Source organism: Struthio camelus, chromosome 3, assembly GCF_040807025.1.
Source record: "Struthio camelus isolate bStrCam1 chromosome 3, bStrCam1.hap1, whole genome shotgun sequence".
NCBI classification, from domain to species: Eukaryota; Metazoa; Chordata; class Aves; order Struthioniformes; family Struthionidae; genus Struthio; species Struthio camelus.
In genome coordinates, this window is record NC_090944.1 from 103,647,395 (window position 1) to 103,667,094 (window position 19,700).

Sequence of the window (19,700 nt, forward strand, 5' to 3'; positions counted from 1 at the left end):
GCAGTGTTTTACTTCTGTAATCCTATCCCAGCACACGCTCTGGAGTGCCTTCTGGCTCTGAACACATCCGGACAGCTCACAGAGCAGGCTAAGCCTGCAGATCAAAACCCCTCACTTCTAAGTCAAGAATGACACAAGTACTGCTAGAAACTGCCAGTGATTTAGAAAAAGGGCTAATTTTTTGACATATTTCTACAAGGTTGCATGATTACTTAATGTGGGCATTTTTCATGTTGTTTAAAGGCTGTGCTATAAGAGACAGCCTTATTCTGTCAAAACCTCTTTGCAGTGAACCCTGTTATGCTATAAACAGGCTCGGCATTACAGCAGAAACGTCTGCCTTCCCTATTTCAAGTGTTTTGCTGGCTGTCCAGCTTTGCTGAGATTTATGTCTCAGCAAAGACCTCCACATGCTGATCTCCTGCCTCCTGTGTAGGATGAAGTGTGGCTAATTCTTTTAATATTTGCAGCTTTTTCTGAAGCCCCAGCTCTTGAAGTTATGTGAGTATCAGTACTTATTTCAGAAAGTGAGTTATGTGGAAACAGGAGGAAGGTTAAGACGTCCTTTCTCTCGAGTTTCTAAGAGTTGTATAGCTCAAGTGGCACTCCTTTATATTTTTCTTTTTTGGGGGGAGGGGGAGAATGGGGTCGGTAGGAAGCCCTCCTGGCCTGAGTGAGAAGGAGTTCTTATAGGATGCTGATATGGGCACTTGAGAGACTTTTGATTACCTACTGAAGTGCACTGCAGAGGAAGGAGGACTGTGATGAGTTTTCCTCCTTCTCCCCAGGTGGTGCTGCCTGGGCAGGTGTCTGCAGCACTCTGCTCTCTTTCTGAAGCCTCATCCTGATGGAAGCGGGGGGAAGACCCATGGCACCTTCTGGGGTAGTCCTCTGGAAAGAGGCAGGGAAGTGTTTCCTGTTCCTTTGTCCCCATAATCAATGACTTTATTCTGTGCTCCCTCCAGCGGCAGCTGCTGCCAGTGTTTAATCCTCCAGCCTAATCCCAGCTTTGAAACACAATCTTCTCCCTTGTCTGGCTCCAGCAAGGTGCAAGGGGCACTTGGCTGAGCCTCTGAAACCTGCTGCTGGCTGGAGCCTGCACGCTCGGGTGCATGGCTGGTGCCAGACGCCCTGCAGATGGGCTCCAGCCTGTCTCTCCCTCCCTCCCATGGCAGCAGGGAGACCGTGTGCAGAGCAAACCAGGCAGTGACCAGCCTCACTCCTGGGCCAAGCAAGGGTGGTGGAGAGGCTGCCAGCATCGCCCCTCAAGGAGGCCCCTACTCCCTGCATGGTAGAGGCACGAGGGTGGCTGGCCAGGCCTTGTTTGCCCAAAGGCAAGCTGGAAGGGACTGCTGCTCTCCTTTACCACGGTGGAGGAATTTAGCCCCCTTCCACCTGGGCAGAGCCTGTGCTGGGCTCTGTCAGAGGACAGACAGGCAGTGCTTGGAGCCAGCATCCCTTCACTTGTGCTTTAGGAGAAAAGCTTTGGACTGTTAATGAAGGGGAGGGAGCCTGGCATCCTCGTTTTGCTCGCAGAGGCTGAAGTGCCTTCCCCCACTGGCTGATAACGCTTGCTTCGCGTGAGGGAATCCAGCTACCCGTCATACGCTCCTGCAGGCAGGAGCTCAGGTCTGCCGTGCTACACCTCTTCGTCACGTTTAGTAGAGACTGGCACACCTCGGGGGCGGTTTCTCTCTTCCTCCCAACCTTCTAGCGATGCTGAGTGCAACACACGGCTCTGCAGTGGGTAGGCCCACACGCACCGTGGGGGTGCCTGGTCCTCAGGGAACAGCTACGTCCTAGCTGCAGTTTTGGCAGGGAAGGAGAGCGACGGCAGAGACCGTGGGCCGGCACGGGGCCCCCAGAGCCTGCCCTGCTGCTGCAGCAAGCAGCCCGTGACGGTGGCTGCTGTCCTGTGACCACAGCCACGCTGCACGGTCTGGGGCAGCATATTTACACACCGCTGCCTGTTTATCTGCTCGTAGCACTGAGCGGGAGGGCAGAGAAAGCTTCCAGGCTTAGCGCCTCAGCCACCTGCGTGCTGCGCTGCGGCCTCGCAAAGCAGAGGTGAGAACGTGTGTTGGGGGGTAAGAGCCTTGGGGGAAGCTGTTGCCGGCAGTGCCCCCCCCCCCCACCTCTGGGCCCCACGTGGCACCTTATGCATGTCCCCCTGCCCCTGGTTCCCCTCTGCCCCAGCTGCACAAGAGGGCACACGCGTTTCCGCTCTCCAACTCCTGACACCCCACCGAGGCTGGCACCCCACCCCTGCCGTGACCCCGCTGCCCCTCCCTGCAGCTGGGAGCCAGCGAGTCTCTGGCAGCTGCAAGCTGCACCACAGCTGCATCACATCTGCACCCTTTAAAATATAAACGCTCACCGTGACAGCAGCACAAGCCATAGAAAGAACATCTGTTATACACATCTGAATAAATACAGCCTGCGGGCTGGGAGGGCACGGCCAGGCGCGGGGACGAGGCAGGGCGCAACGTGAGCTACACATGCAGCAACCGGACAATCACAAGCGGCCGACGGGGCGTGTGACAACACAGAGGTGTGTGGAGAGTCGCCCAGACCAGGCTCCCAAGCTCCGGCGCGTGGCACCGAGGGAGGCGTCAACGGGACGTGAAATGTGAGAGCAGCCCGTGGGGGAAGGCCTGCCCCGGCATGGGAGCCCCAGGGGCTTGCAGCTGGGGGGACACGCGTGCACGGGGGGGCACATGTGGTCCCTTAGTGTGGGTGGCACAAGCACAGGCCACCCACACGGTGCTCTTCGGGGCAGAAGCAGGCAGGGTAGCCCAGCTACATTTCTGTTTCTGCCAAGAGGCTGTCACCGAGGCCCGACGTCATCAGGACCATCTGGGAGCTGGAACCTGTGGTGAGAAAGGGAGAAAACCGTGAGCTGCAGGAGAGGCTGGCGCTATGCTCCAGCCTGAGGTGAGCACGAGGAATTAGAGCCCAGCAAGGAGGGAAACAGAGACTGCTAAAAGGCTTTTGAGATTTCGGTAACATGCTCTGTCCCTGCAGCACAACAGAAGTGGTTCGTGGGGAGCAGGTTGGGAAAGCAGCAACAGCAGCAAGGGACCAAGACCACACCTGTGCCAGGGCTGGGGGATTTGTATTCATCACCTGCCAGCCACTTGGGGTACAGGACTGTTAAGAGGAAGGTCAGCGCTGGTGGCCCTTCAGACATATGCGCACAGGTGATACTGATTCTGCTGGCCAGGCCAGGCCATGCCCTTCGCGAGCCCTGCACAGCCCTTTAAAGCTGCTTTCACTCTGGGGCTTTTCAACTCTAGAGACAGTATTCTGGTGGGACTGGCTGACGGGACTGCAAACAAACTTAACCTGCATAGGAGCGCACACAGGTGGGGAACAGCTTGCCTTTTTTTTTTTTTTTCTTTTTCTTCGCCCAGAGGCCTGGAAAGCCTCGCTTTCTGTGCTGCATGAATGGAGGGTTTGTGTAGCCCACCCTTGCATGGTGTCAGGAAGGTGAGGGCAGCTTTCTGGCTCTGTGACTGCACAGAGCGCCAACCAGGAACGCTGCAACTCTCCTCCCCGGCCAAGTGAATCAGCTGCAAGGAGGATAGGCATGCATAGCAAATAAGGCACTAAGCAGGGTACTAGTTTCCCATCCAGAAGACTTTAAATAGCAGATAAATTGGTTTTTCCCCTGGATATGAGGAGGGAGATTTTTAATGCCCATAAGCTTCAGACCCAGACTCCTACATACTCAAAACTGCCACGTGCAATCTCTGTTTTGGGGATCAGTTTGAGGAAGTGGATCCAAAACTTTGCCAGAGCATTTTCATGGCTCTGATAAATGAGGATCCAGACATTCTGAGGCTCTGGGAGTGGCTGTGCTTGTCTGTTAGTCTGATATTAGAATTAGGAGGGAGGAAGGGCAATTAAGGATGCCAGGTTAAAAAAAAACAGAACAAACAAAGAAAATCAGCAGGATGACCATGTAGCCTTGGCAATATACAATGCTGCATACACAAAAAATACAGAACAGCCTATTGGTATCTCCCTACTATACCTTTGTTTCTGTTATAAGCCACTGCACAGGCAGGCTGTGGCACCTGGCTAAGCTCTCGCAAGTTTAGGCCACAGACAGAAGAATAGCTGATGCTATGCAGATTGCAGGAGGATTCTGGAAGCAGTGACGAATGACATGAGTTTTGGCTAGGATAACTTGGCAAAGGCCTGTGAGATTTTTAACACTCCTGCCCTTGATTTTAAGACTTTGCACAAAGATGTTAATTCCTGCAGCATCAGCGAAAACACTTCTGAGGCACCGTTTCCACTCTTCGCTGCAGCCGCATTGTCCTTGGAGACAATCTCCAAGGAGCCCTTGGAAATCCCTTTCCAAGCACCGCTCAGCCCACTGCTATTTAACATGAAGGTCATGCCTGGAGGCAGTCTGGATTGCAGCTCACAGGGAGAAGGGACAGACCCCATTTACCAGTCCCACCATGAGACCGGTGCCACTAAGAAATACCCCAGGCACCCGGATCACTGCCTATCCAGCCCCTGCCCCCAGCCCCACAGCACTGGGCCCCAGAGCTCTCACTGTTCTGGCAGATCCAGGGGTTCTTCTCCCTGGCTGTGACTTCACGAGCCTCGGTCTCCTCCTCTTCCTCACCCTCTGAGAGCAGGTCGGAGATCTGTTGCTGCAGCTCAGGACTAATGTTGTTCTCTGCCAGGATGAGCGTCCGTAGGGCTGTGGGGTAATTCTCTACCATGTCCAGCAAGGTCTGGGCAGAAAGGGAGAAGAGCAGGCTGATGAGCAGCACAAACAGCAGCTAGGTTGAACAGGAAGGGTTTCAGAGTTGTGCTCTCCTGCCACCTCCAGCCCTCCTCTTTTTCCCTCTGCCTTCCCTTGGTTTTGACCTCCCTTTGCCAGGGTTTTGGAGAGCCTGAGGACTTCCCATCTTTCTCCGGGAAGAGCTGAGCCAGGATTTCCTACTTGTAGTTAAGGAGATTACGGCTCTATGCCCTGTTGCTCCTGTGCCCTCCTGAAGCATGTCCTACATCCTCTGGGTCAGGTGAGTCCCTTCTTACCACTGGGAGCTGGGGCTCCAAAGGGACAGCCTGTGCTGCCAAGCCTTGGCTCCTATCTGTCCACCAAGCTTTAGGTCTGATCCTCAATCACAAATCCAACCCCTTACTTGGTCCAAGAAAATCAGACTAGAAATTTCTCCCTGCATTTCTCCCTGCTGATCTGAGGCAAGACCATAAAAGCCTTAGGTCAGGAGCTGCGGCCTACGAGCTCCTCCTGTTGCTGAATGTGATGGGCCAAGGGAAAGCAACAGCACGTCTGGACTCAGGGAGGGGAAAGGAGGCACGTACAGGTCCAAGAGCCTCTACTAGTGGCCAAAACCTATGCCCTTGAGGCTTTAGTGATGCAGCACGAGTACCAGGCTCTCCTTACCTGGGCTGATTGGTTGGTTAGTCCTGTTCCCTCCAAGTCCAGAACTTCAAGGGTTCGACTGGAGGCCACAGCGACGGCGAGCATCCCCGCTACCTGGTCTCCTGTGGGAGAAGCAAACCAGGATTGTCAGCGTTGCCTGCCTTCACTCATACGATTTCACATGCCCTCATGGGGCTAAGGCTGTGATGGAAACACTCTCTAGGAGTCTTCAGTATCAGACAACCTTCAAGTCCCTGATACCTTGGGGAAAAAAAGCTGTTGACTTAGAAAAAAGACAAGGCAAAGGGGCACCATTTTCAGGTCATGAGAACAGTCACTGATAACAAGGGGGAACAAGAAGGAGCACAGGGAAATTGTTTCTATTCCCCAAGGAACTCTGTTTGCCCACAGCTCCTTCCTATTCAAGGACGCAAAGGCCTTTAACATCCCCCATAAGGGATCTTAGATGCAGAATAAGGAGCTGAATAACCTAAGAGAAAGTCAGAGTCTGGCAGAAGACAGTGCGCCAGCTGATGGACTGTCACCCTGGAGAGGGGAGGGACTTTTGGGGAGGATGCACCAGAACTGGCTGCACGTGAGACCGATGCTGGCAAAGACACGAAACTCCAGTGTATTTCCCCCGGCGCTCCCCAGGGAGCGCTAGGATATGGTATGACTGCAACACCTTGTCTCAGGAGGAAAACAAGGCTGCTGCCAAGTAACATCCTGGGGCCGTTGCTGTGTGGGAAGAGGCACCCGGATGGAGAGACAGAGCCTGGAGAGAGGCTCCCTTTTCAGGCCAAGGGGAGGAGGGGAGCGCTGGGCCAGTGCTCGGGAGGCAGGGTGCGGAGGCACAGCCTGGTCTCCTCCTCACCACCTTGCTGCAGAGCTGGAGAAGGAGAGTTGGTTTCTATGGCAACCGGTGCCAGGCTCTCCTCCTCCTCCTCCTCGTTCCCTGCAGAAGATGAAGGGGGGAGCGGGAGCGCAGGGATGTATTTCATCTGCCAAGCCAACGTGAGGCCCCAGAAACGGGGGAGAAGTGGAGGGTCAAACATGACGACAGGCAGAGGCAGCGGAGCAGGCAAGGCGGGCAGGACGCAGCCTCCTTTCTGCAGCCGTGCAACGTGCTCTGAAACGTGGCTGCACACCTGCCAGCAGGGCACGCGGCCACGTCACGCACACAGCTCAGCAAGGCTGGCTTTCCTTACGGCTGAGAGGGTCTGAAGGAGGGAACTTGCTGCCAGGGGCCGGAAAGGCCCTGTGGAAGAAACTGCCCCATCCCGCTAGTGAAGATCTGCTGCTCTTCTAGAGCTCAGTCCCCGGCCACCCACCCAAGCAAACTGCACAAGCCCTACAGGGGCAGGATTACTGCCCCTCTGCTCCTCTTCCCTAGCTCACCGCTTACCCAGGGGGTTGTAGTCCAGGTTCAGCACTCGGAGCTGGGAGCTGTGAGCCACTGCAATGGCCAGCCGCCCCCAGCCTTTGCTTGTGACACCCGGATTGGCGCTCAGTGTTAGCTCTTTAAGGCCTGGAGAAGAGAGAAGACAAACCATAGCCTAAGGGTCACCAGAGCAGCCAGAAGGGATCTATTTCAGCTAACCAGAACAGCTTTGAGTTGTGTCCCCTCTGCTCTGACTGGCTTAAGGGTTCGGTTTGCATTGACAGCCATCAGCACTTATTTCACTGACTGCTGCCTTCATTTACCCATACTGTGGCTGTCAACGTTTCTCTGCTCTCCTGAGTCCTGCTTTCCCTAAATAGCAAATGCAGTGGAAAGAAGTAAGGTGTGCAAGGTGACTGACTAGGAGGAGGTGGCAAGAGGTGACAGGTTAGCGACTGGGTAGGAGGGACAGTAAGCTCTGAAGCCGGCACCTAGGAGGGGTGACCAGTTGAGATAACAGCATCGGTGTCACTGTGTGCATGCCGAGGAGAAGGGGTTGGGAGAGGAGGTGGAAGCACTGTGAATGTCAGGGAAGAGGGATGGCCTCACCTCAGTCAGCGCCAGCTCTTGTGTTAACCTGACCTCAGACCACCGAAGATCATACTCTGCAAAGATCTGGGCCTTGGCACCCAGGCTATTACCACCCAACTGCACACTCAGAATACGCCCGCAGTCAGGGACAACTCCCAGGCATTGACAGTGAAGCCAAATGCTGAGGTGGGGACACACCGTACATTTACCAACAGTCATTATCAACGCACAGGTGCAAAACAGCAAAATAAAAGTCCATGCCACCCCCTCCTCCAAATTCCAACATTCCCATCGTGAGCCAGAACCGCCCAGCTGGTCCCTGAGCTCCAAACTGTGCTGGCAGGACAGACCACAGGCAGAAAGCCCACCCCTGCCCGAGGGAACGGCTTCTCCGTTGCCGGGCTTTTCTGCTGTATTTAAGCAAGGAAAAGAAACGTCTCAGTCCAAAACAGAAACCACAGAGCCTGCCCCTCCCTGGCAGAGGATTCGCTCCTGGGTGCCGAGGTGGTCTGCTCCATCCAAAGCCTCCGTTGGTGTCCGCGCAGCCCCCAGCCCCTGGTGCTTACCGGACTTGGCCCCGTCGGGCGGCAGGAGCCCGCAGATGAGGTTGATGCCTTCGTCGCCCAGCATGCAGTCTCCCAGATCCAGAGCCACCAGCGAGGGATGGATGGAGAGCGCGGGGTTGAGGAGAGCCAAGCCAGCGTCCGTCAGGGGGCTCCCATGGAGGCTGCACGGGCGAAAGGGAGAACTGCTACCGAGCCTTCCTCCTCCCGGCCAGGGGCTAACGGGGAGGCAGAAGCAGACGGCATGAGGAGGAGGAGGAGGAGGCGGGGGGAGGGTGGAAACCCGAGCGCCAGGTGGGGGAAACACAGCACGACTCACAACAGCGACTGGACGGAGCGGTTGGTCTTCAGGGCCTCGGCCAGCTGCTTGACGCGGTTGATGTTGGAGACGATGCCCAGGTTGAGGTTGAGCTGGGCCAGGGAGCGGGACTCGGCCGCGCCGCGGCAGACGTGCCCGAAGTCGCGCTCCGAGAGGCGGCAGCCGCGCAGCGACAGCAGCCGCACCGAGTTCTCGCGCAGCCCCTCGCAGATGTCGCGCACCTCCGCCCCGGACAGCGTCTCCCCGGAGATCTGGATGGAGCCCGGCAGCATCTTCCGCCCGCCCGCCCGCCGGCCGACGGCTCGGCCTCAGCGCCCGCCGCGCATGGCCGCGGCCGGCCGCCCGCAGCCGCGGGGCCGCCGCGCTGCGCTCTGCGCGCCCAGGCGGGCACCGCCGCCGCCGCCGCCAGGCAGTGCCGGCCCGGCCCGGCCCCCCGCGGCCCCGGGGGCGTCACCGCGCAACCTTACCGGGCGCCGCCGGGCCGCCCCGCTCCGCGCCGCGCCGCCCGCCATCAGCTGCGCCGCCGCCCGGGCTGAGCCACGGGCGCCCAGCGGCCGCCCGCAGCCCGCGCCATTCCCGCCCGCCGCGGCTCTCAGCGCCGCGCAGGCAGCGCTCACCAGCCCGCCCGCACCTGCGGCGCCGCCGCCGCCGCCGCTGCCGTCCCTCCCGCCGGGCGGGGCCGGCTGCGGCCGCGGCTCCGGCATGGCGGCGGGGGGGGGGGGGTGTCGCCCCGCCCCTCCCCCCCCTCCGGCGGGCCCCCGGCGCCATCTTGCGCCCCCGGCGCCGCTCGAGGCGCCCCGGAGACATGTTGGGCTTTGGGCAGCGCGGCCCCCCCCCGGGAGAGCAAGCCCTGAGAGAAGCCCCCCAGCAGGGCTCCTCGCTGCCCCGCCCCGGGGCGACACTTTGGCAAAGGGCGGCCGACACCGCCGGGGTCTGCGGCGCTCTCGGGGTGCACCTCGGTCCGAGAAACAGCAGCCCCCTGGACCGACTTTGGCGCCGTTGTCACTTATAACCCGCCACCGCCTGAGCTGTCAGCGGTTGTTTCGTCCTTCCCCGGCCACCCGGTCACGGGCGGCCGAGGCCGTGGTGCACGCAGGTTGAGGCTGCCGGCCTTGGGGGCACCTTGGAGGCCATCATCTCCTGCGGCGTCACCTGGCAAGCGTGGCGGCCAAGGGTGGTGCCGCGTCTGCACGGCCGGGGAGCACGGCCAGAAGCGGCGGCTGGCGGGAAGGGAGCCCGGTGCGGTGCCGCCACAACTCTATAGCAGGGTTATAAGGTGCAGCTGACCGTGGCAACGGCGGTAGGCGAAGGCTGCCCGGAGGCTGAACACCTCCTTTGCTACCCTGGCCAAGAGAAAGCGGGCCCAGCCAGGCGGAGCTGGGAGAGCTACAAGGGGGCGGCCGGTCCAGGAGCCGTGACCTGGGGCACATCTGGAGACTGCAACTGCAGGGAAAGGGTGCAGTGCTCTCTTCCACAGCTGGCTGGATCTCACGGCAGACTTCAGTGCGGTGCGGAGGTACGTGAGCCAGCACGGAGCTGAAATAGCGTAGCTATGCTATGCTAGCAGTTAGGAGGAGCTCCTGGTAGGTTAACCAACTTCCTAGGAATCGAGGTCAGCTGGAGGTGTTTTCTTCTCAAGAGAAGTGGGGATTCTGGACCACAGCTGGGCGTACAAGAGAAGCAAAGGAAACAGGGTCATTTTTTATCCCTCTGCTGTTTTTTCCTTCCTCAGCAGGGAACATCATTGATTAGGAGATAGCCCGACAGAACAAGGAAGCTGGGGAGACGGACATTTCTTTAGGCAGTAGAGGCCATGCCCGAGGCTCATGGTAAGGGAGAGAACTTGCTCCTGGTCACATCCCTTGCTCCAGTGCAAGGAGGCATCTGGTAAAAGGTGGAAGGATTGGGGAAGTGGTGCAGGCTTGCGTACCTCTGCAGTACAAGGCCTCTCACCCTCTACCTGATAAGAAATATGAGGGGCACAACTGACCCCCTTTTCATTCACAGAAACAGATCAGAGGGGTTTCACCCCCCCCCCCACCCCCGGCCTTTGGTAGTCCGGTACTTGGCGAGAAATGGGAAGTAGGGCCCCTGTGGTTTCAGCTCCACTGAGCTGAAAAAGGAAGCCAGTGATGTGGAAATTAGGTTAAACCACATAAGTAGGCAGCTTTCTGCGCTTAACTAATCTGCTAAGGAGCAAGCTTGGCTGCTGCGGGTAGCAACGCTCTAGTAAATTCCAATCCAGTGGGTAACTAAGGGACAAACCCAGGCTCCTCCGCTCTGTTTGCAGGCCAAGGCAGGAGAGAAGAGATGGAAAGTGAGGGGGAAATAGGATCTGAAGGGGGAACATTAATTCTTCTCCTTGGGAATGGAGTGAGCAGGTCGCCTGAGCCAAGGGCTGCACATCATATCCTGATACGAGACCAGGGAGAAGGAGCAGATAAGAATCTGTTAACTTTAACACTTTGGCTGCAGCATCTAATTTAGGCTATAGGTGTGACTGTGCTCCCTTAGTAATCCATTCCTGTTCTCTAGAGCGATCTACAGATCCCTCTTTCTCTGTGTTGCACAGGGGTGCAGATGGGCTTTGATACTGCACCTGCAAGCTAAACCACGAGTAGACCACAGGCCTGGCAAAACATCTGCATCGGGAGATGAACAGCTGCTGCCTGCATCCAGCTGTTCGGAACTGGTACAGGTGATGGTTTTCAAGGAGGGAGCTACCAGTCTCCAAGGTTGCATCAACTGGTTCAAGTGAGGGACGGGATCCTTTGTATTGCATGGCTGCAAGCGGAAGAGGCTGAGTGTCAGAGGGCTGGACAGGAGGACGACCAAGTAAATGCCAACCACTGATCAGCACAGGTTGAGCACAAAACTGCCCTCGGTCTCACCTCACAATTACCTCCAGGCGCTAATTAACCCATGCTTTGTTAAACAGGCTATTTTTAGAGAGGTGCTTGGAGGAGAGCCGCTGGGACATGTCCCAATTCAGTTGACAGCAGCAGCCCTGAAGCATCACTTAAGAGCATCAGGCTGCTTCTGAAGTCCTAGTGCTGGCATCTCCCCTGCCTGCTGTCTAAAGCAAGAATGCTTTGAGGAGACAAATTCCCTACCTTGCTTTGTGCTCAAATACATTGGGAAAAAACGCACAGGAGCTAGCAGTTCAAAGCCTTGGCTCACTAAACCTAATCAGGAGATACACAGAGGGGGATTCAGCAGGAGTATTTTGTCAAGAACTTGGCGCTACTTCCTCATCACGTGCAGTTACTCAGCAGGTATGAGGAAGGTAGTTCTTCATTTACTTTCTGGGACACAAGGAGTGAGAGTTGACTCTCTACACTGATGCCATAAATAGCTAACACGTAACACGTGGAGAAAAAAGGTGGACAACCAGCGGCTAGAGCGAGACGAGGCACAGGACGAAAAGCCAACGGGAGCAGCCTACTTGCAACCTGAAACAGGACTGAGGTGACTAAGCATAACAAGGATGGAATGTAAAAAGGGTTGGATTCCCAGGCAGTGTAGAGGAGAGAGGGAGGCCTAGCATGCTTTTATGTACATTTTACCATCCTCTTTCTAATCTAACAGCCTTATATATTTATTCTAGCTGGATAATAAAAAGTGGCTTGCACAAGACTCAGAGCTACCCTTCCTCAAAAGGGAAAGGAGGGGGGAATATGTTTTAGATTTGCTCCAACAGCCACAGCAGGAAATAAAGGCATTAAAGGCAGAAACAGTCTGGCATGCTAGATTTATAATGCTTATCCTGGTAACTAGAAGACTTGAGTAAGCACTGAGAGATGCCCTCCCGCAAGGACTTTATGAAGGCTGCATGCTCAGCATGCTCTGTGGAGCTGCGGCAACTCATGCAATTCCCTGCAAAAGCACGTTCCTCTCTCTCCCTCTTTCTCAGCAAAAGGGCATGCTGCCTCTCTCAGGGCTCAGCAGAGCACTGAACTTTTGCTTGTACAGAGCACTTCAGACTCCAGCTTCTACTGCACAGAGAATGAGTTGAGGCTGAGAAAGTGGGGCCCCACAGCTGCCAAAATGGTGGTCAGCCACTTGTCACCTTGGTTGGCTATCTCTAGCCCAGACACAGCACAGAACCTGCCTGGGGTAGAATGAGGACTTTGCTCACTGCCATCCCCTCGCGCTGAGTAAAAACCTGGCTCACAGCTGGAGCCAAGTGGCTAAGCATGGGAGGCAAGCACAGCTCTTCTCCAGTGGTGCCCTTAGATCCAACAGGATAAGAGTTTGACCCGGAATGATTTTTGGTCATTTTGGTCATTTTTTGGCTGGAATTATTCCAGTGGCAATTTGCCATTGACTTTTTTTTTTTTTTTTTTTTAATTGAAGCAGATAACCAGCCTGACTGGCGTAGCTGGCACTGTTGTGTTCTCTTTCTTTTTACCCTGCTTCCAGTCTGAATGCTGCTACAGCAGCATCCTCTCCCACCAATATAGGCAAGGAGCAAAAGAGTGCAATTCTGACATGCCCTCTACCTCATGCTCAGATAATTTGTGGGAATACTAAGAGAGGGAAAGTCCTTGGCTTTTTCATTCTGAAGGTGAGGGAAAACTTCTCTCAGGGTGGGTTCCTCTCCCACAGTCATCCTGAGCTAAAGGAAGAAGAGAGAGAAGCTGAAAACCAGGTATCAGCTAACAGCTTTCCACTCTTGGACCAGACAAGTTAGAGCAGTGAGGGAAGATTACATCCAAATTATGCAGTCGTGAGTTTCTGAAGTTCAAGTAAGCCTAGCCTAGGTCGCTCCATTTCCACGTAGTTACTGGAGCTTTCCTGCATGAGGACACTGGGGCTGAACGTGCCAACTCCATTACCATTGTAGACTCCCCCTTGCTTTACAGAAGTGCTTTTACTGGAGAGGAGTTTGCCAGACACACTCTCTCTCTCTCAAGGCTCAGGAGCCTCTTCAGAAAGAAGACCTAGCCTCTACTTGAAAAGCCGGAGAGTACACAACAGATGCCGTACATGGTGGATCTGGGGCAGCAGGATGCCTCTGCTGACCGGAGAGAGAAATGAGGTAAAAATCCCACATCTGGGAGACACAAGAGCAAGGTGCATGAGGGTGAACTAGCCTCTGTAACAGAAATATCACAGAAGACTGTGCGCGCACACACACATTGCCTCTGGGGCAGGCTGCAGTTAGAACTGCAGTCCCAGAGAGCGACACAGGCAGAAGGCAGATAAGAACAAAAGGTGCTGTGAAAGCAGAGGGACAGAGATACACTTCTTATACACACAAGAGAACGGACAGCGAAGCGAGACAGCAGCTTGGACCACGTGAAAAGAGAGAGGGATCAATATGGAGCATAACAAGAAAGAGATGATATGGTTAAACATTGTGCTGTTTCAAAAAAACTCTTGAGCCCGCTAAAGTTCACGTGCCTTTTGGCAACTGTTGAAAAACTGTCCATGTAACATGGAGCATTTGAAATGGGACAGGACAAAAGTGCAAAGAATTCTGTTTTGAGTCTAGGAAGGAAGGGACAGACAAAGGAGCAGAGACCCACCACCACTCTCCCATTACACAAGTAGGCTCAAATGTAAGACATCATTCAGCACCAACATCCATTTAATTCTTCCCTCCTCAGGACAGGAACAGAGCGCATAGCCCTGGGGTTATAGGAGGAAGCAGAAAGATGGGGGGAGGGACAAACTGAGCTGGGAAATCCCAGCGAAGCGTGCAGGTGACAGAACTGCTCTACGCCAAGCAGCCCAGACCTGGGCAGGGGAAGAGCCTAATTCTGTCACTGAGGTGCTGCCCCACTCTGCTGCCCAAAACTGCAACCCAAAAGAAAAGTCCAGGAAAACAACATAAAACCAAGTCCTATTCCTGCTGCTCTGTCCTTTTCCTAGGAGACAGCAGGGATACTGCTCTATACAGCCCCGAAAGTAGTGAAGGAAGCAAGTCCAAGTTCATGAAACTACAGGGTCAATGCCATGGCTTTGGCTGTTGCGTTCAGTACAGCGTTGGAAACAACTGGAATGTCTCTAGCAACTCTCTGAAAGGGCGGCATGTTAGGTCCTTCCAACGTGTCCAGGATACCTGAAGAGAACAGAAAAAAAACAGGAGAGTGGCAAGAGTTAGTACCACGCTGATCCAGATGCACGTGACGTTTTTTTCTTGCTCTCTCTGGCCCGTGGCTGACCATGGCAGGGCCTAGGATGTGGGAAACGTGCAGGGAGAAGACATCTAGCCCCAAGGAATGGGCAGGCAGCCTTTGGCTTCAGATAAAGCAATAAACACTTCCATCCAGAGAGAGAGCAGCGTACAGATCAGAGCTTATCCCTGGGGCAGGGAAACTGTGTCCTCGAGGGAAGCACAGATCGTGTCACCTTGAGGGTGCCAAATCCAACCCTCTGCCGTCTGACCTGAATGCAGATACTGCTGGGGGATGCTGCTCTGCCAAAGCAGCCTGATAAAATCCTCTCCCCACCTCATCCCAGCACAGACCCCCAGCTCTCTCTTAGATCCACTGGTTGCTTCCCTCCTGAGATACACTTGCAGACTTACATCAGGAGCTGCAGATGGGGATGCAATATGGAATTTTATTGCTGCAATGTAAACAGGGACCAGGTTTGGAAGCAAACATATGTACTGATGGAAGTGTCCTCCAGACTTTATCAGTTACCCTCTCAAAACTGATAATCGGTCCTGGAGATTGTTTAAGAAAATTGCGTGGAGTATATTCTACCCTATGTCATTTGTTGAAGAGTCACAGATCAGGGCTCAGAACGCTGGCCATGAGAATGGATGCAGGCAAGAACTGTATTTACATCTAAAAGGACTTTTAATGCCATGCTATAATCTTAAATTATCGAGACTTACCTTCAATATCATGAACAGGACTGGTTGCCTAAACTCAAAAAAGGGACTACAGAATGGCACGTTTAGGGATCTGAAAACTCTAGTGATTGAAGACTGTGACTTTTTTTGGTTTGTTTTAAAGGGATAGTGACTTTTGTTAGGGGAAAACAAAAAAAGATGCAAAAAGGAGACCTGAATATGTATAGCTTGGTAAATAGCACAGACTGGGGGAGGTGGAGCTTCTGCTGCCTGTTTTGTACAACACAAGATAAAAAAAGGCATTACACCAATTTTAAGAAGGAAAAAGATTTTTCTTGCGATACATTGACTGTGGATTTTCTGACCAGAGAAAGCAACCTGATTTCAGCAAGATTCAGGAAGGGACTGGATATCTGCGTGAGTGGAACAGTCAGTGCTGTGACACTTCATTTATGGGGAAAATTAAACCTTCTGCCTCACAACTTCTGTCCTAAACCCTGAGACTCGGCACAAACAGATTACCCCATGTCTATCTGCTGCCCCATTTGGACAGCTTCCTCTAACACAGCTAGCGCTGGCCGCTCTTGGATAGGAAGTTGGCACATATCCCAGGTTGGATCCAACTGGCTGTATTTTTTCTGGGAGGGAACAAAAAGCAATTCCTCTTCCCCCAGATCTAACAGGCACTCCCTTCCTATCTCCCCTTCTTACCTTCTACTACCTTGTGATAAGCAAAGTGCAGGTAGAGGAGGAAAAGCATATGCAGAGCAGCAAGGGTCCCACACAAGATGAGCCGCTGAGTATGCCCCACGGTACGTGACACTAGCACAGCAACCTAGGAGAGAGGTGGAGATTACAGACAAGGTAGCTGCTACCTCAGCCTTTGGCGTTGCAGTCAGATGCACATAGGCAGATGGGCCAAGTGGTAAGAGCCAACAGAAACTACTCAGAGACTCTTTGGCAGTTTACACCACCAAATTCAAAGTAAACTGACTGTTTCATGTAGGTGAAGCTTGTCCAGCCTTGCCAAGAGTTCAGGATGCTCAGGCAGGACTCTGCACCACAGTAGGGGCTGTAAGGGAGCAGACCTCCTGCAGCCATTAGAATGCGTGAGGACATTAAGCCGAGTGTCACTTCCAGACACCAGCGGCCAAGCAACCCAGAAGTGTCAGGCTGTTGTTCTTAGCAGCCTTACTGGCTTTGATATGAACTGCCTGCCCCAAGAAACAGAAAGCAAATGACATTCTCCTCTTTTTTTTTTTTTTTTTGGTCCCCAAAGCAGGAGGGCTCCCAGCTGCCTGTCCCTTACCATTCGTAGTGTCGAGAGTCCACCAACACCCAGCCAGAAGATATAGAAGAGGGAGTGGAAGTGGATATTATAGGTAACAAAGAGGGTGATGCAGTGTCCAAAGAGGCCATAGCCCTGACAAAACAAAAATACACGTGTTATGAATGACAGTCCCACGTGAAGGGCTACTGGTCAAAACCATGAGTAGGCTACTCCTGCAGCGTTTCATGGAGGCAAAGCTTCACTAATCACTCACTCAACACCCAAGAGTCAATCAGCACACCAAACGTAAAAGCCAGTGTGCTGTGGGAGCAGCTCACATCCAGCTTCTCTGCCTGAAGGAGTCACAGGGATGATAGAAATCACAGCAACTTGGGAAACAGAGAAAAAATCAGCCTCTGTTTCCAGAGAAATTGGAATCTCCTGCTTTTTACCACCATGCTCTCAGATCAGGAAGTCCAAAGCAGATCTGCATGAAGCAACAGCCACTTTGTGCTGTCCTCGTACCTGGGATGGGGCAAGTCAGAAGAACAACTTGGAATTCCAGCCTATCCCCATGCAATAGGACTGCAGTCACCTGGGACCATTAATTGATAAGGAGACTTCCACGTCTCAGGGAAGACCCCCCCACACCACCCTTCTGCTGAAGCACCATGCAGCCAACCTGCATCTTAGCCCCATCCATACATACCAACAGTGACAGCATCTGCACCATCGTGATTTGGGCATTGCACAGATATGCCAGGAAATAGATGAAAGAGGAGACGCCCAACCAGTAACCGAAGCAGGTGCCAATGGCTGTGCCCATCAGTGTGCCTTCCCTCTGCAGAGACAGTGTCAGGGTGAGGAGAGCGCAAAGAACTGACCTGTCAGGACCCAAATTCCACCTCAGAGAGTTCCCAGAGCCTTTGCTAGGCATGACTGAATAGCCAGCCAGCAGCGTCCAGGATGCCACATGGCCTACTGCCCAGCCCTTCCAGCAACACAGCATCAAGATTTTCTGATGCTTGCTTCCTTCCTCCTACCCCCAAATTAACTCTTCCTCAAATCAGTCTGCTTTTCAGCAAGGTGCTGTTCAGTCACGGGAGAGGCTTCCTCTCCCTCTCTAGCCTCATTATGGCAATTCAGATCCCAGTGCAAACCCCAACCTATCGCTGAGACTCGCCGTACAATGATGGTGTCCGAAGTCTTCATCCCATGCAAGAGGATGGCCACCAGCGTGAAAACCAGCATGAGGGGCCCATAGAGCTCGCCTGCAATCTTCTACAGGAGGAGACAGACCAGGGAAGGCTTGGTTAGTGCTCCTGAAGGCCAGACTCCCCACCCCAAGCCATGTGAGAAGTGCCTTGGATGAATTTTGTCACTTAGCCACCTACTGATCTGAGAAGTAACAGTAAGGCCGCTGCTGACAGGAGCCAGGAAAAATAGGTCATGTGATTAAGAGTCAAAGTGGTGTTAAACAGGATGCCAAAACACGATAAGTGAAGTCTGGAGATCTAGAACTGTACCAGCATTAAGGGTAGCAGAAAGGGGTTTAGAAGCATCCTGGGAAAGAGCTTACCAGCATTTTCAGGCAGATGAACAACTAGCAAACTCAGGCCCTTACTAACACGGGCTAATCAAAATCTCCAAGGTGTCTGTGGGACATTCTCTTGAGCCATGGAGTTTGATTCAGCAAAAGGGAACTCACCTGTGGGAAATTAATCATCTTGACGGGAACCATGGACTCTAGCAGTCTGCATCACAGAAAAAACACAGAACGACATCAAAAGCAGGAAAAACAACCAGGTTAACGAGATGCCTCAGCAGTAAAAGATCCCATACCCCAGTCACCAGTATTTTCCTGTTGTGCCTCACAGGCCTTGGTAGACACAGATTCCTTCTGAAGAGTCACAAAAGGTAGCTAAAGAAAACAATCTTATTATCCACAGGCTAACTTTGCCAGGGGGATTTAATGAAAACATACACAGATCCATTCAGGGATGAGGGGACTGCTGCCAGAACAGCAATCCCTAATTTTCTGAGCCACTGAACTCCTTGACCTGAGGCTGGATGAAAAAACATATGTTGATGATATAAAGCCTTCTCCTTCATGACAGCGGGCTAGCCGAGCCTCCTCATGAGTTAGTCCTGGATAAAATCATGCTGTAAAAATATGTACAAACTGTACCCTAGTGCTGGCTCCTTAGGCCTTGGAAGGTTTTAGAAAAGTAATTCTTGCCTCATTCTCTCCAGTCAGGTAAGCTGCTCCCTGAGAAGACACAGAACTGCCTTTCTGAACACAACTGTGTTGCAGGTCCAACAGAAACCACGTGACGGGGCTGGGCAATAAAACGCTAAAGATGCCTCAAAGCCCTTGTTTCAGTCAGAGAAGCTCTGCTGGGCCACAAGTGACATAGCGGCCAGCCCGCCTAGGGAACCTCTTTAAGGACAAGGGGACAAAGCCTAGCGTGTTACCCTGCATCTGGGCACTGCGCAGGGCTGGCAGCCCCACCCGGAGTTGCTTGCCTTGGGGGCAGCCGCTCCCTGGTGAGGAGTCGCTGGTCCCCCCTGAATCCCCCGGGCACTCGCGGCGGAGGCGACGGCCGGGCCACGGCCTTGCCCACCTGGTGCGCACTTGGACAGGCTCCACGTCGAAGTAGGGCCGGAGGATGTCGATGTTGGCGTAGAGGCTGAAGGCCTTCGAGGCCTGCCTCTTCCCCACCTGCCACATCTGCGGAGAGAAGGCAGCGTGCAGCAGCCGGGCCGGGCCCCCGAGGCCGGGGGCGGCCGCGGGCCGGGCGGGGAGCCACGCTCACCTGGTCAGCGACCTGCCGGCCGAGCTGCCCCCGCAGCCCCTTCATGCCCAGGAACTCCCCGTCCTCCTCCTCGGCGGCCGCCGCCTCGCCCTCCGCCTCCTCCTCCTCCTCCTTCATGCGCTGGTGCATCTCCCCCATGTCCTCGAAGCTGGAGCCCGACGTGTCGTCCATGTTCTCCATGTCGATCACGGCGGAGCCGCCGCCCTGCGCGGGGGGCAGAGGCGTCAGTGCCCGCCCGGGCCCCGCTCGGCCTCGGCCTCGCCCCCCGCCCGGCCCGGCCCGGCCCGGCCCGGCCCCACCTGCATGTTGTCCTCGAAGCCGCCCCACTCCGCCGCGCCGCTCCTGCCGCCGCCCGGCGCCGCCGCCCCCGGCGCGGACATCGTGGCCGGGGCCGCCCCGCGCCGCGCTCGCTGCTGGCGGCTCCGCGGGCCCAGCGGGGCTCGCAGGACCCGGATGTGACAGGCTTTCCCCCCTCCCCCCCCAGCACCGGCGGACGTGGAGGCTCCGCCCGCGCTCTCGCGAGATCGCGCTCTCGCCGGCCG

The 19,700-nt window shown here is 54.7% G+C and overlaps 2 protein-coding genes across 3 annotated transcripts; both read right to left on the minus strand.

Annotated features, from left to right (window-relative positions):
* Positions 1 to 2,392: 2,392 nt before the first annotated feature.
* LRRC73 (leucine rich repeat containing 73) lies at positions 2,393 to 8,585 on the minus strand. Of its 2 annotated transcripts, none has more exons than XM_009686683.2 (6): positions 8,265 to 8,585; positions 7,949 to 8,109; positions 6,816 to 6,938; positions 5,432 to 5,532; positions 4,571 to 4,754; positions 2,393 to 2,870 (listed from the first exon to the last, which is right to left on the minus strand). In XM_009686683.2, exons 1-6 carry the CDS (start codon positions 8,534 to 8,536, stop codon positions 2,800 to 2,802), a joined length of 912 nt encoding a protein of 303 aa, XP_009684978.2. In that variant the 5' UTR covers positions 8,537 to 8,585; the 3' UTR covers positions 2,393 to 2,799. The 2 variants fall into 2 exon arrangements, with proteins under 2 accessions (XP_009684978.2, XP_009684979.2); XM_009686684.2 differs by having other exon boundaries at positions 8,268 to 8,567.
* Positions 8,586 to 13,839: 5,254 nt separating this feature from the next.
* On the minus strand, positions 13,840 to 19,614 carry YIPF3 (Yip1 domain family member 3). Its single transcript, XM_068939469.1, has 9 exons — positions 19,458 to 19,614; positions 19,159 to 19,362; positions 18,967 to 19,073; positions 18,051 to 18,096; positions 17,531 to 17,623; positions 17,052 to 17,183; positions 16,382 to 16,495; positions 15,784 to 15,907; positions 13,840 to 14,331 (listed from the first exon to the last, which is right to left on the minus strand). The coding sequence occupies exons 1-9, from the start codon at positions 19,536 to 19,538 to the stop codon at positions 14,210 to 14,212; spliced, it is 1,023 nt and encodes a 340-aa protein (XP_068795570.1). The 5' UTR covers positions 19,539 to 19,614; the 3' UTR covers positions 13,840 to 14,209.
* Between the last annotated feature and the right edge of the window lie 86 nt (positions 19,615 to 19,700).

Coding starts and splice junctions, on each gene's coding strand:
- LRRC73 (XM_009686683.2), bottom strand. CDS start 8,536: ATGCTGCCGGGCTCCATCCAGATCTCCGGGGAGACGCTGTCCGGGGCG. Junction 5,533..6,815: donor CCTGGACTACAACCCCCTGG/GTAAGCGGTGAG, acceptor CTTCTCCCACAG/GAGACCAGGTAGCGGGGATG. Junction 2,871..4,570: donor CCCCTGGATCTGCCAGAACA/GTGAGAGCTCTG, acceptor TTCTCACCACAG/GTTCCAGCTCCCAGATGGTC.
- YIPF3 (XM_068939469.1), bottom strand. CDS start 19,538: ATGTCCGCGCCGGGGGCGGCGGCGCCGGGCGGCGGCAGGAGCGGCGCG. Junction 16,496..17,051: donor TGCAGATGCTGTCACTGTTG/GTATGTATGGAT, acceptor TTGTTTTGTCAG/GGCTATGGCCTCTTTGGACA. Junction 15,908..16,381: donor GACTCTCGACACTACGAATG/GTAAGGGACAGG, acceptor CCTCTCTCCTAG/GTTGCTGTGCTAGTGTCACG.